Source organism: Biomphalaria glabrata, chromosome 17, assembly GCF_947242115.1.
Source record: "Biomphalaria glabrata chromosome 17, xgBioGlab47.1, whole genome shotgun sequence".
In the NCBI taxonomy this organism is placed as follows: domain Eukaryota; kingdom Metazoa; phylum Mollusca; class Gastropoda; family Planorbidae; genus Biomphalaria; species Biomphalaria glabrata.
Genome location: NC_074727.1, coordinates 21,432,750 through 21,447,978, shown reverse-complemented (window position 1 = coordinate 21,447,978; position 15,229 = coordinate 21,432,750). Strand labels below are relative to the sequence as shown.

At 37.5% G+C, this 15,229-nt stretch overlaps 1 protein-coding gene across 5 annotated transcripts in view; it reads left to right on the top strand.

Annotated features, from left to right (window-relative positions):
* LOC106067373 (uncharacterized) overlaps positions 1–15,229 on the top strand; it is an 84,382-nt gene that overhangs the window by 57,327 nt on the left and 11,826 nt on the right. For all 5 annotated transcript variants that reach the window (XM_056015691.1, XM_056015690.1, XM_056015692.1 and 2 more), the window contains 10 exons: positions 598–776; positions 1,933–2,094; positions 4,380–4,486; positions 5,388–5,504; positions 6,219–6,400; positions 7,835–7,935; positions 9,134–9,236; positions 9,946–10,049; positions 10,310–10,408; positions 11,349–11,445. In XM_056015691.1, the coding sequence (XP_055871666.1) occupies positions 598–776; positions 1,933–2,094; positions 4,380–4,486; positions 5,388–5,504; positions 6,219–6,400; positions 7,835–7,935; positions 9,134–9,236; positions 9,946–10,049; positions 10,310–10,408; positions 11,349–11,445 (1,251 nt within the window). The remainder of the gene's footprint in view (positions 1–597; positions 777–1,932; positions 2,095–4,379; positions 4,487–5,387; positions 5,505–6,218; positions 6,401–7,834; positions 7,936–9,133; positions 9,237–9,945; positions 10,050–10,309; positions 10,409–11,348; positions 11,446–15,229) is intronic.

Here is a 15,229-nt window from a genome sequence, read left to right as displayed (position 1 = left end):
AAATTTGTTTTGTTGGACACGTGACACCATCGTTATACATCATATACATGTATAGCTTTACACAGCTTATATCAACTCTGTTCGTCTGTACACATTATGTACACGATATCTCTCCCACTTCCCAATCTCGAGCAAGTTGAAACGTTGCACAATCATTTAGTGTCCTTAACATGAATCAATTTTTTTTTAAATAGATTAATTTTATATAAAAAAGAGGGAAAATCTTACAGTATTGAGACACATGAGATTGAAATGTTCTTAAATGTGCCGTTCTTTCCCTCCCCTCGTATATTTTGTATATATGGGGCTTTAGGGTAATATTTCCGTGCTCCCTATAAAACGCTCAACAAGCACATTTGTTCAGGGATTCGAACTCAAGCTTCCTTGATAGGTAGTCAAGAGGTTCATGCAACTCAGCCATCGACTATATTTTGTTTCTTTACTATTTCCCTAGGCTACATTCCGCGCTCTACTTATACCTTCTCCCCACGACGTTTTAGTAGCCGGCGCCCCGCGTAACTTATTGCCTATAATTTAGTCTGTCTATGTGTTTATTTTATGACCTGGGCTATAATGAAAACATTGCACGCTACACAGAGTCACGCGCGGAGACTTCGGACGGAGTCGGGGACAAAAAGGAAGACTCAGGCCCGGCCTCGAGTGACGTCACTTCCCCCACAGCTGCTCCAACAGCCCAGGAGCCGGTCAAAGCCAAGAGGAGGGAGATAGTGAAAAAAACTAAAGTTGAGCTGCTACCACCCCTAACAGCACCCCAGGTGAGCAGATTTATTGTTATAGATGTTTAAACGTAGTGAATGTATTTAAACCTACCAGTTGGCCCAGTGCCGGATTTAACTAAGCTGAGGATCTGTGTAGGGTTAGTGTGATCTAGTCGAGGAAACTTGAGAATGAAACATGGAAGCCTTTTGTTACATGGAGGTTTTTCTTGACACCTATATATAAGTTATATTATGAGACACAAATCTGTGTCCCGCGGCCTTCGTGAGAGATCTCCAATTGCTGGTTTTAAGGTCCGAGGCCCAGAGTAAAGACCTTTTAGAGGACAGGCGCAGAACACATAAAGAAAACTGCAATAGATCCCGGCGGACAACGGCTTTGTCTTCATCAGTGTGGGAAAATATGCAGGTCGCAACTGGGCGTAGCCATGTGAAATACTGCATACATCCTTGACCTTAATCCTTCGGAATCGAAGACATTGCCATTATTATTATTATTGTGAGAACTACGAAATTTTTTTTCTCTTAGAGATCATATTTAAGAGGTTTATTTCGAAACAATATGTACATCCAGAATCTAAGGAAATTTAGTGGCATAGGGATAGAGAGGGCTTGGCTGCTATATCAAAAAGGTCCTAAGTGAAAGCCTCTTTGAAGACCTGGATTAACACTCGGTATTTAAGATATTTCTGAAAGCCCACTCTAATTGATATCATCGTCAGTAAAGTCAAAAAATAAAGAAATAAACTTTGTTTTGGCCATGAAACACCCTTGTCAACCGGTTGAGCGCATTGTCCTCTATTCACATGTCCTCTATTCACATGTCCTCTATTCACATGTCCTCAATTCACATATCCTCAATTCACATATCCTCTGTTCACATGTCCTCTATTCACATGTCCTCTGTTCACCTGTCCTCTATTCACATGTCTTAAAGACTTTAAATGTGTGATGGAAAATTTGTTTTCATTATTTAATTTTTGTTCTTAAGAAATAGTTGGTATGTTGTTAGTGAAAAAATAAAAAAAATTATTATTACTAGAAAAAGAAAAAGATTTATATATATGGTTTGACGACTTGTATTATTTAGAATTATTTTGGTTAAAGAAGTGACATATTGATTCTTTATCTAACAGAGTAATTAGATGACCTTCAAGTCAACAGATCTAACGCCTTTAACCATTTTGTTTCTCAGAGCCCTCCGCGTCTACCTTCACCACCACCCGCCAGGAAACGATCATTGACACCGCCCTCTCCAGTGGCGCCCCAGAGTCCGATCTTCGAGCGAGAGGAGGTTCCTCTTACAGATATTGAGCTGCCAGAGGTACCAGACCTCCCAGAGATTGAGGATAACTTGGTCAGTATATTCACACGTTATTTTTTTTAAATCCCTTTCTGACTAAAATTACTTTTCATGTATTTATTTCTCACAATAAGTGTTTTGGTTAGGTCCAGTGCTCAACGTTCTTTTGCCTTCGGTCCAAATATATTTCCGACATGCTTGTCTCGCTGCGCATTCACTCAAAATATCGCGGTACAATTGCAGTGGCGTCACTGGGGGGGGGGGTCATCCGGTGAATCTTGCACCTTAGTGACACCACTGCTTCATTGTGCACCATAGGTAGAAGTTTGTAGGGCCCGGATTGCACCACGTTACGCACCGGATATGGCCTGCGTGTCGTGAAAATGTTTGTAAAATGTTTAACATATTTCGGATGTTCCTTTATAGTTGAAGATAATCTCATTCCTCCCGCAGGACGACGGAGATGGCAGCGGTAGGGTATGAACCCGGGACAATCGAGACGACCGAACTACAGTCCAGAGCGCACACCGCATGACCAGGCAGCCAACTGTAGGTTAGGCATCACTGGTTAGCCGTTGTTTTGGTTACGTAATACCCTCGCTGCCTTATGACCTTCTTTTTTAAATAACTCTATATACAACCCTTCTTCTGTCTCGAAAGAAAATGGATCCGCCTTGATGAATCACTGGTGTTGATTGCTTGTTCTTAAATGACGCAGAGTCTCTCCAGGTCAGGTCTGGAGCGGCAAATTTTTCGTTTTAAAATGCATGAAAATGCAACTGTTTTAGGACTTTCAGTTAAGGAAGTTTTAGTTCTCTTTATCGTGTATAACTCCTCGAATGGCCGCCTCGTCCAGGACATCTTTCTATACACAAAACTATACAAAAAAAAACAAGTCGCACACCTTGGAAAATGACAAACTAGGCAGCCAGCCGTAGCGACCGGTGAATACTTGTTCTCCCCCCCCCCCTCTTGTTTTTTCGTGTGGTGATTTTCCGCAGAAATAAGAGATTGATCTTTCCTTTACTTCTTCTCGTCCAAACTCTTGAGCGACGAAGAGAATTATATAAATCGATATATTGTTAACGCCAGTAGCGGCCTTAGGGGGTAGCAAGCGGGGCAAAAGCCCCAGGCGCCGCGCCTCGGAGATTCCCTTGTCATCGTCAGGTTCGAAAACCAGATCAGTTTCATAAATTAAGAATCCTTACTCAATATCTTTGGAAATCTTTCCAGGCATCTATATGATACCAATTACCATGTAAGCTCTTAACATGACATAATAAACTTCAGCAGTCTGAGGTTTCTGTAAATCCCGTTAAGTGTGTGACTTTGTGGTTGGATTTAGCTCTGAGAATGTCAAATGGTAGCACAACGAATAATGTGATGCAAGAACAATTTAGAAGAAAAAACATTATTATCGTGCAGTCTGAACTAAAATTCTAGCGAGTGTTCAGTACCTTGAAGAAAACAACGGCACATTTCGTGGGAGAACAGACAAACAAACGAACAATGGTCAATTTTCAGGCTTGATTGAGATGATGGCCGACGTCGACCCAACCATGCAAGAACATCTTCGACGAATTAAGAACGCCGAGGCTCACGACCATTACATCGGGCATAGGATTCAAAATGAATTTATAGACCTGATGGCATCATAAGTAAAAGGGAACATTATTGATAAAATCAAACTTGCTAAATATTTTCCCATCATCCTTGATGATAGCCACAAAAACAGATGTCCCTTATATTGGGTTTTGTAAAATGTCAAGATGATGACGACATCGCCAATTGTCGTGGCCAGGGTTACAACAGTTGTGCAAAGATAAAGGGAAAGCACCAAGGAGTTCAAGCACACATTATTCGCAACAGTCGAGCTTTTTACTCTCTTTGCGGCGGCCATAATCTTAACCTCCAGCGTGTTTAGCAGAAATATTATTTTATAGTTTGTTGATTGTTTATAAAAAATATTTCTGAATCATTAGTTACGTAGATTAACCTTAAAAGGCAAAATTTTCCATGCAGAACATTATGTAATGTAATGTAATGTACTTATATGGTCAATAGTACAGTAGCTACTACCTACGTGAGGTACTATGTTCTGTAACAACAATAAGGCCTACAGCATTAGAGGCGGACGAGACGTTAGCGTTTTATTACGGTATATATAGACTATCCTTGCGGCTTAGGGCCCCGCATATGACACTCGCCCAGGGCCCCGCATATGACACTCGCTAAGGCCGCCTCTGGTTAACGTTCTTGTAGTAGCGTTGAATCAATGTCTGTCAGAGGCTGTAGCTTCCACTTTATTGATCCGTTATCACCAAGTTGTCCTTCCACAGCCAGAGAAAAGAAAACAGAAGCTGAAATTTTTGGTGGAGCCTCCACCTCAACCCCATCTTGCAGAGGCACCTAAAAAACGGAAGGCAGCTCCCAAGATAAGACGCTTGTGAGTATGAAATGAATCAAGCTCCCTATTCTTGCGGTAATATGAGGCCAGAGGGCTTAGTCTTGTTCTCCAGGTTTCCTTCCGAGTTTTCAAGTGTGACGGTAATAGTTACTAAGGTTAATGGCATTACTGGGTCAGTGTCATATAGCCAAGTTAGCTAATGGAGTCTCCCTTTCCCTCAAATGTTTCCAAAAGGTCCCAAATACAGTGTTCAACTAGGTTCATTGGTAAATACAATTTTTTGTAAAGTGACAGTATCTAGGTTAGCGAACATCAAATTTAAAGGTAATGAAAACACTCATTTTACATTTCTTGAGCAATCAATGAATGCCTGTAATGAGCTCACTATGTAAGGATTTAACATTGAAAAATTTGGGAGTGGTGAAGTTGATTTGAAGGGGTGGGGGGACACCCTGAGCTAACCAAATTGGTGCCGCCACTTTAATAGTGTGTCCGTACCTGCTGGTAAAGTATGCAGCTTTCAAGGACATAGTGGGCATTTTATGGTGACACTCCACAAGAAGTTTTTCACTGTTTTGCGCTAGTTAAAAGTTTCAGTTTCAGAAACAAGTGAGCCTAGTCTAAGGTTTACTTTTTGGTCAAGTCCCATGTTTGCTTTCATAATAGACTATTCAGATTGTATCATTGATCTCTAGCTAGTGTCTAGACTTACAATAGATGACGTCAAGTCATGATTATAGAGAAATACGTTCAGCCTAAATGTGTAAACGTATACACCGACGTCATTATGAATAATTATTGACGTGGAAATATTAATGAGATATTAATGTTCTGTTATAGGATCAATAATATATGTATTAGTAATTTTAAAAGTAAATAAAAAGATTTTTATGATGCATTGAGGGATTTTAACCAAGATTTTGTTTCCATGACACCCCAGACCCAAGCATCTCTCCAGGCCGAGAAAGTCACGGCCTGCCGAGGCTCCAGTCACGGCTGAGGAGTTGATTGACATTCAGGACCCTTTGGACTTTCTCGCCAAGTACTGTATCATCAAGTAAGTAGTAAGCACCTTTAGATACGATAAGACATTGGTTTGTTGTATGTAGAGACCAGTATGAGAGAAAGCGATAGAAGAATAGAGAAAGAGAGATAGAAAGGTAGTGAGTTTGATTTTTGTTTAAAAAATATTATTATTTAAGTCTAGTATATTTATTTGATCTCCTATTAACTTGATTCTGCCTATATTACTTTATTGCCTATATTACTATGACAGTTGCATTTAGCATGGCCTATTGTTTTACAAAGTTATTTCAAGTTTATTAGTTAAGATATAATACGCCTACAGCGGTTTAGTTGTCTACAAGCGGCATGATGCTATAAGTCAGCGATCGTCAATAACACGTACATAAACTCGTACTGCGTGACAACATATTGTATTACAATTTCAGAAAGATCATTGTTTTATTGAATTCATTAGAAATTTGTATTTACCGTTAATACCTATAAGACTCAAGGTAGCGTCCCCCTTTAGTACATGGCCGCCCCCACACAGCAATGAGATAATTTTTAAAAAAATAATAGAATGAATGTTTACTATACTATTTGAGGATTAAGAAGAGATTGCTTTTTTAAAAAAGTATATTTCTCATATATATATATATATATATGAAAGCATGTCATGTCTATAAATAGTTTTTTACGTCTCTATATAGCTGGTCATGTCTATAAATAGCTGTAAACTAGGTAAATGTTTCTCTATCCATTACAGTCCTGATCGTCTGCCATTCTATGAGATTGTGTTCGAATCCACATTAGAAGAACAGACCCCACGCTACACTAAGCCCTCGCCGGAACAGCCCTTAGCTCAAAACGAGCAGTGTGCCCAGGATGAGCAGCTGTCTCAGGACTCAACTCAAGCGGAGCTGCCAAATGAGAAGAAGAAGAAAAAAGGTCTGCACCCCCCCCCAAAAAAAAAAAACACATAATGCACTATGTCTCCCAGTGTGTATGTGACTGTGGTGTTTGCGTCATAGCTGTGTACAATGTTAAATATAGATGTTGAGTTGGCTGACATTAAGTGATGATGTGAATGGAGGATTGTAAAGCGGTAATGTTCTACTTATAACATTGTGTCACTTATCAATAGTATATTGAGTCGTAGACCATACGCAGCTGTTAAATTTAACAAAAAAGACTTTTTTATTCGCAATTTCGACCCAATATGTTTCGTTTTTCTTTTTAAGCCGAGATATACATAGATTATACATCCTTCCATTTGTAAGCACTATTGAAACTCTTTTGTGTGTATCTTTCAAAAAATTGGCGCGTAACTTGCATGTGTAGACATTGTATACAAAAAAATATTTTATCTGTTATATAAAGCCGACATTGACTGAATACGTATTTTTGTGTGTAAAAATTTATATAAACAAAATGAAATTTAGATTTAGTTATATTTTTGTGTGTAAAAATTTATATAAACAAAATGAAATTTAGATTTAGTTATATTTTTGTGTGTTTATGGTGAAGTTTAAAAAAACAACAGATATTAGAATTCTTGGGTGAAGGGGCGTTACAACACCAATTTTTTTTTCGGGTGGATGACGGCTTGGGGAGAATGAGAAAAGTCATTCTAGAATTCACCGGCCAGAAGTATGTGTGGGAGACTGCTACAAGCATGCCGTTCTGATTCAACTTAACAAACTATAATTCATGCCGGTCTTAGACATAAGCACACTAGGCAGCCGCCTATGGCCTCTGATTGGTGAGGACCACACACAAGACTCTTGATATTTTTTTAGAGAAGAAATAGTGAAACTTGTGCCCAAAGATATTGTTAGAGTCACTAGATTTTCAATAATAATAATAATAATAATAATAATAATCTTTATTATCCATAAGGAAATTTGTCTTACAATTTGTGCACTACACCAAACAAAAAACATTATAATTATAAGAAACCAAAGTGTACATTCACACCAGACTCACTCATAATTTACATGTGACAAAGTTTATACCAGATTGTTCTTATTTAATGATTTGATTGCCAGGGGAACAAAAGAGTGTTTGTGTCTGTTTGTCTTTGCTATCGGTGTCTTGTATCTCTTTTGTGATGCGTAATTTTATTTTTTCATTGTTTATTTTTCTATTTCATTTTGGGCCACTAAATTCGCGTTGCTTAGGGCCTCTAATCGTCTAAGGCCGGCCCTGTGAGAATAAAGCACTAAGTTGTCTCAACTACATCTATCAAATCTGATTTCTGCCTGGCTGGTACCTGTCAATTGTAAACCTAGTGCTGTCTGACTAATCTCTCTGATCTAATTTGTGATTAGAACGACGTTATGTCAGGTCAATGATTTAATTAGCATTTACACCTCTCCACAGGTAAATCTAGAGCTAAGACACCTGTCAAGAGAACCAATGCCCAAGCGCCAATCAATTCACAGCTATTACCCACAGAGAGGGGACTAAACATTGAGAAAGTGGTCAGTTTATTTTTATTTATTTTTTTTATTTCGAAGTTCGCTGTATTCTTCTGATTCCACTTTAGATGTGTCGCAGCGAGTTGTTGCAGATTATCTGTTGCCAGGCGTGAGGTTTGATTTTGTTTCTATCATTACGTTCACTCCATCTATGCACATTGATCTTGACCTTTCTTGAATCTCTTGGAACATCACTGCAGGAGTTGTCCTTCCTGTGTTGATCCCAATCCGAGCACATGTCAGGAAGTGATATAACAAGGTTATCTTTTAACCTGGCCCCGTGAGGCACAGTCGTGGAAATGTCTAATAAAAGATACAAGAGGACTAACAGGGCAAAGGAGCATCTCCTTCAGTGGGATTCCGCAGTACGTTCTAGCAAGCACGCATTGCTTTTAGAGACTCCGCTAAATCGTCCTATCCGCCATTCCGCTTCACGAGAGCTTGGCCTCCGGCCTCAAGAGAAGGACGAACACCGCAGCAACTCAAGGAGTCGTGCCCCTACAGATGGATATGATTAAATGATCATCTAAATCTAGTCGATGGGAGACCAGCGGACAGATAGGTCGCCGAAGAGTCAATTTCCCATTCCTGGCCTCTGGGAAACGGTGCAAGCTCGACCCCTTAAAATTCTGCTAGCTTGTTAAACTTAAAAGCAATTTTAATATTAAAATTGCTTATTTGAAAAACAAAGCTTATCTAAGGGGAACAACTCCACACCAACAACGATATAATTATTTCTATTTTTTATATCAAATAAAATAATTAATTATCAATAATTAACTTATTGGTTAATTTTTCTAACGATTCATGTTTTGTTAGGTATATAGCATATATTTTTAAAGTTTCAACTTGATACGAGAATAGGTGTCGGGGAAATAGAATAAGTTCTTTTTGTTGGTATCAAATACAATAATTAATAACCAGTAGTTAAATGACTACTTCGTTAATATTTCATATTGATTCATGTCTTGTGTATGCCAATCAATAATTATGCAAAGTTTCAACTTAATCAATGAATGGGAGTAGGATAAAAAAACGTTTTGAAACTTTTTACCAGACAGACAGAAAGACAGACAGACAGAGTGAGTTGAGCTTTGTGACAATTGGAACATTTTTGGTTTATTTTCAATTCAAGCCACGCTGTTCAGAATTTCTACTTATCAATTACATGTATTTTGTTCATGCTTTTTACTACCTTCAGGCAATGACCTTAGAGGAACAAAACTTAGAGAAACTTATTTATACCCTGGACATGCTACAAGACAAGATGAATAAACTGTGTGGTCAGTTGGAAGACCTGGAAGGTCAGTTTGACAATACTTAGCCTTCCCATCAATGACACACACATTATACATATAGGGTGGTAGCACAAGGTACAATGTTTTTATGGACAGAAAATGGTGAATTAAATACATAGAAATAATGGACAGTACAGGCCAATGGCAGGACAGAAATAATGGACAGTACAGGCCAATGGCAGGGCAGAAATAATAGAATTCCTCGTTCCAAATTTAAAAATTTTTATTCCTCAAGTAAAAATCCGAAACAAAAATGAGCACAAACTATTCATACACAGTATAACAAAATTTCAATAATAAATTAATAATAGTATATTTCACAGGAAGCTTAAAACTTATTTCCTTAGCAGAGATAGCGGAAATAACATGAAAACGTTTTATTTCTATTTACCTTCCTTTACATTTTTTTCTATTCTGTGTAGAATTTTTTTTTTTTATTCCTGTTTACACTTCTCTTGCAACATTAACACGTATATCACGGGACACTTAAAATGGTTCCGGAAAAAGGAATAGAAATCCACTCTATATTATAGATGTAGAGCATTATAGGACATAGTCCTACGCATTTTTCTTGCAAGGAAATGTGAATAGTCTCTATTGACAGAGAATTACTTTGACATTTTTAGGTTTTACCATCGTCTTAAAATATATCATTTAGAATATTGCATTTGCTTTATGTTTTAAATCATTTTATGTTTCTGCTACCCTCTAAAAGTCAGGAGAACTGAACTGCTGGCACAAAAAGCAAGATCTAGAGTCCCAGGGATTGCGTCCCCTAACTTCTCGCTTAAAAAGAAAAAAGAGAAAAAAGGAAAAAGGGTAAGCGTATATAGAAGTAATGGTTAGGGTTGCCAGTAGGAATAGTGTTAAAGTATAGTGTGAACCTTTTTTTTTTTAATGGTAATATAAGATTTATTATATATGTCATTGCTATTTCACTTTTTATTCTGTTATGTAATCTAATGCTCTTCGTGAGGTTTTTATGATTACTAACATAATTATAGATGGAATAAACTATAACAACATTGATGGAACTGATTGTTTCAACGGTTTGATTTTTTTTTTAATTATCTGTCAAGAAAAACAAAGAAGTTGAAGAATCTGACCGGAAGTTACGTCCGCATGAAATCACTGATGACGTCATAGTGTCTCGACTGGACGGTAAAATGTTAAAAGAGGTGAGTGATGATGGTCAGTCGTGACGAGTTATGACAGTACTATTTTTGGCAATATTTTTAACCATTATAATTTCATACCATTCCTATTATTGTGGTAAATATAGAACTGTATATATGGCTTCACTCAGTCGCGAAACAACAATGGATCATCTCAAGGAAATGAGGTGAATGCCTGGGCATTAGCTATTGTCGGAACAATATCGCCCAAACAACAGTTCCCCAGTTCTTCCCTCTCCACGCAGCTGATTTATCCAAAGGAATGGCAAGTGCCAATACAGTTTATAGTCAGACGCGTCGCAGGCTCTACCAGGGTGTAGCACAAACTGCCTATGGGTCGCCATATGAGTCTCATTTTGTTCAAAAATTCAAAATTATGCTGCCTTTTCCTTGATTGGGAGAGCTTTGAATTGACAGTTTTCCTTCTCCTAGGACCTTTAGGAGCCAGCCAAGGCTAACGAGCCCCCGGTCTAGGAGCCAGTTACTGACCTTCGCCCTTCTCCTTTATAGTGAAAACAGTTCCTCAGGACTCAATATATAAGCCACCCGTGAAGGCCAGGAGTTGGGCTGATTATCAGAGGCTATTTGAAACCACCAGGAAGCATTTTGTAGGTAATGCAATGTTTATATCCATTACCACTTCCGGCAATGACAACCTTGCGGAACATTGACAGCCTTACGGAATATTGACAGCCTTGCGGAACATTGACAGCCTTGAGGAACCACGTAGAATATAGAACTGTGAGCAAATTATTGTAACTCAATAGGCAAAGGCTTGCGAAGTAGAATTCTTGGTAAAGAAAAATCCCAGAATCCGAGCACTATAAAAAGAATTTAGAAAATAAAGACTGGGAAGTAAGCTTGGTATATATAACTTATTCTAAGGATTCGCCTGGTTAAGTTACGTAGTAAGATTCATGTATCTATCATTTTGTACTCACAGATGTGTCAGGAGCCTGATATGAAGTTGTTAGAGTCTGAAATTGAGATCTGTAAAGCAAAGTTCAAGGATGTTCAAAACAGGGTCGAACAAATAGCAGGTTAGTGTTCTGGCGGATCCAGGAGGGGGCGGTAGGGGCGATCGCCCCCCCCCCCCACCACTCGGCTGACTTCCCCCCCCCCGCAAAAAAAAGGGAGGCAGTGGAGGAATTTTAGTAAAGAAACCACACAATTTGTATACGAATTTATGTTATTAAATATACTAATTATTTATATTTCAACCTATGTTTAGATTATTTCGCGATGGCATCAATCCCCCCCACCCACCATAAATTTTGAGGGGGGGGGGGCGTTCCAATTTATTTATAGAAATCACAGCTTGTAAACAGAATCAATTAAATATGATCACATCTATATGATTAAAAACTTGTTATTGATATTTTAACGAATCTTTATATTAAGTCGTTCCCCTGTTGGCCGACTGGGTGGGATGGGGAGGGGGGGAATACATCTACTGCCCTTCCCACCTAAACCCTTTGAGGGGGGGGCGGTCCTAATTTTATGGAGAAATAGTTTGTGAACAAAATATGTTGAATTTTGTATAATTTTCTAATATTTGTCGGGGCGGGGGGGGGGGGGCGATTGTATCTACTGCCCTCCTCACTCTAGCCCACTGAGTGCTGGGGGGGGGCGGTCCTATTTTTATGGAGAACATCATAGTTTCTGAACAAAATTAGTAAAATATCTATATAATATAAGCTACTTATTGAAATTTGAGCCCATTAGTTTATTATGCCGCACCACACTAAATTTTATAATTAGTAAATATAAAATGAAACAGGGTTGTACCAGGTGAGATACATGCAATCTCTTCGCCCCGAACCCCAATGGTTGAGCTCACAACGCTCCCCAAGACCCCCGAGCTGTCAAGAGAAAGACCACCAACGTTGTTTTTTTTCGTTTTTGTTGTTGCTGTTTTGTTTTTGCCCGAAGGTTGAGAAATACTTTTTTTTTTAAATTCATATATATATACTTTATTTTACTCAATTTGACCTGCCTTTTGTTTATAGGAGGAATAGTGAGCTGTAGATGTCAGAAATGCGTTTCTGCAGTCAAGAATGCTAGAACATGCTTGGCGTCGGGCTGTATGAGCGTTTAGCAATAGGGTTAGGGTTTACTGGGCTTTAGGGTTAGGGTTTGAAAAAAAGTTGCCCCCCCCCCCCCCCCCCCCAAAATTCAAAATTTCTGGATCCGCTCGAGGGTTAGTGTTGGGAGTCGACTGCGGTTTTCCAAAGTAAAACCAACAATTTGGCAGAATTGAAGTCATTGATTCACATGTATGACTAGATTGACACAAGAAATGAAGTCATTGATTCACATGTATGACTAGATTGACACAAGAAATGAAGTCATTGATTAACATGTATGACTAGATTGACACAAGAAATGAAGTCATTGATTAACATGTATGACTAGATTGACACAAGAAATGAAGTCATTGATTAACATGTATGACTAGATTGACACAAGAAATGAAGTCATTGATTCACATGTATGACTAGATTGACACAAGAAATGAAGTCATTGATTAACATGTATGACTAGATTGACACAAGAAATGAAGTCATTGATTCACATGTATGACTAGACTGACATAAGAAATGAAGTCATTGATTCACATGTATGACTAGACTGACACAAGAAATGAAGTCATTGATTCACATGTATAACTAGATTGACACAAGAAATGAAGTCATTGATTCACATGTATGACTAGATTGACACAAGAAATGAAGTCATTGATTCACATGTATGACTAGACTGACACAAGAAATGAAGTCATTGATTAAAATGTATGACTAGATTGACACAAGAAATGAAGTCATTGATTCACATGTATGACTAGACTGACACAAGAAATGAAGTCATTGATTCACATGTATGACTAGATTGACACAAGAAATGAAGTCATTGATTCACATGTATGACTAGATTGACACAAGAAATGAAGTCATTGATTCACATGTATGACTAGATTGACACAAGAAATGAAGTCATTGATTCACATGTATGACTAGATTGACACAAGAAATGAAGTCATTGATTCACAAGTATGACTAGATTGACACAAGAAATGAAGTCATTGATTAACATGTATGACTAGATTGACACAAGAAATGAAGTCATTGATTCACATGTATGACTAGATTGACACAAGAAATGAAGTCATTGATTAACATGTATGACTAGACTGACACAAGAAATGAAGTCATTGATTCACATGTATGACTAGATTGACACAAGAAATGAAGTCATTGATTAACATGTATGACTAGATTGACACAAGAAATGAAGTCATTGATTCACATGTATGACTAGATTGACACAAGAAATGAAGTCATTGATTCACATGTATGACTAGATTGACACAAGAAATAAAGTCATTGATTCACATGTATGACTAGATTGACACAAGAAATGAAGTCATTGATTAACATGTATGACTAGACTGACACAAGAAATGAAGTCATTGATTCACATGTATGACTAGATTGACACAAGAAATGAAGTCATTGATTCACATGTATGACTAGATTGACACAAGAAATGAAGTCATTGATTCACATGTATGACTAGATTGACACAAGAAATGAAGTCATTGATTAACATGTATGACTAGATTGACACAAGAAATGAAGTCATTGATTCACATGTATGACTAGACTGACACAAGAAATGAAGTCATTGATTCACATGTATGACTAGATTTACACAAGAAATGAAGTCATTGATTAACATGTATGACTAGATTGACACAAGAAATGAAGTCATTGATTCACATGTATGACTAGACTGACACAAGAAATGAAGTCATTGATTCACATGTATGACTAGATTTACACAAGAAATGAAGTCATTGATTAACATGTATGACTAGATTGACACAAGAAATGAAGTCATTGATTCACATGTATGACTAGATTGACACAAGAAATGAAGTCATTGATTCACATGTATGACTAGATTGACACAAGAAATGAAGTCATTGATTCACATGTATGACTAGATTGACACAAGAAATGAAGTCATTGATTAACATGTATGACTAGATTGACACAAGAAATGAAGTCATTGATTCACATGTATGACTAGAGTGACACAAGAAATGAAGTCATTGATTAACATGTATGACTAGACTGACACAAGAAATGAAGTCATTGATTCACATGTATGACTAGATTGACACAAGAAATGAAGTCATTGATTAACATGTATGACTAGATTGACACAAGAAATGAAGTCATTGATTCACATGTATGACTAGATTGACACAAGAAATGAAGTCATTGATTCACATGTATGACTAGATTGACACAAGAAATAAAGTCATTGATTCACATGTATGACTAGATTGACACAAGAAATGAAGTCATTGATTAACATGTATGACTAGACTGACACAAGAAATGAAGTCATTGATTCACATGTATGACTAGATTGACACAAGAAATGAAGTCATTGATTCACATGTATGACTAGATTGACACAAGAAATGAAGTCATTGATTCACATGTATGACTAGATTGACACAAGAAATGAAGTCATTGATTAACATGTATGACTAGATTGACACAAGAAATGAAGTCATTGATTCACATGTATGACTAGACTGACACAAGAAATGAAGTCATTGATTCACATGTATGACTAGATTTACACAAGAAATGAAGTCATTGATTAACATGTATGACTAGATTGACACAAGAAATGAAGTCATTGATTCACATGTATGACTAGATTGACACAAGAAATGAAGTCATTGATTCACATGTATGACTAGATTGACACAAGAAATGAAGTCATTGATTCACATGTATGACTAGA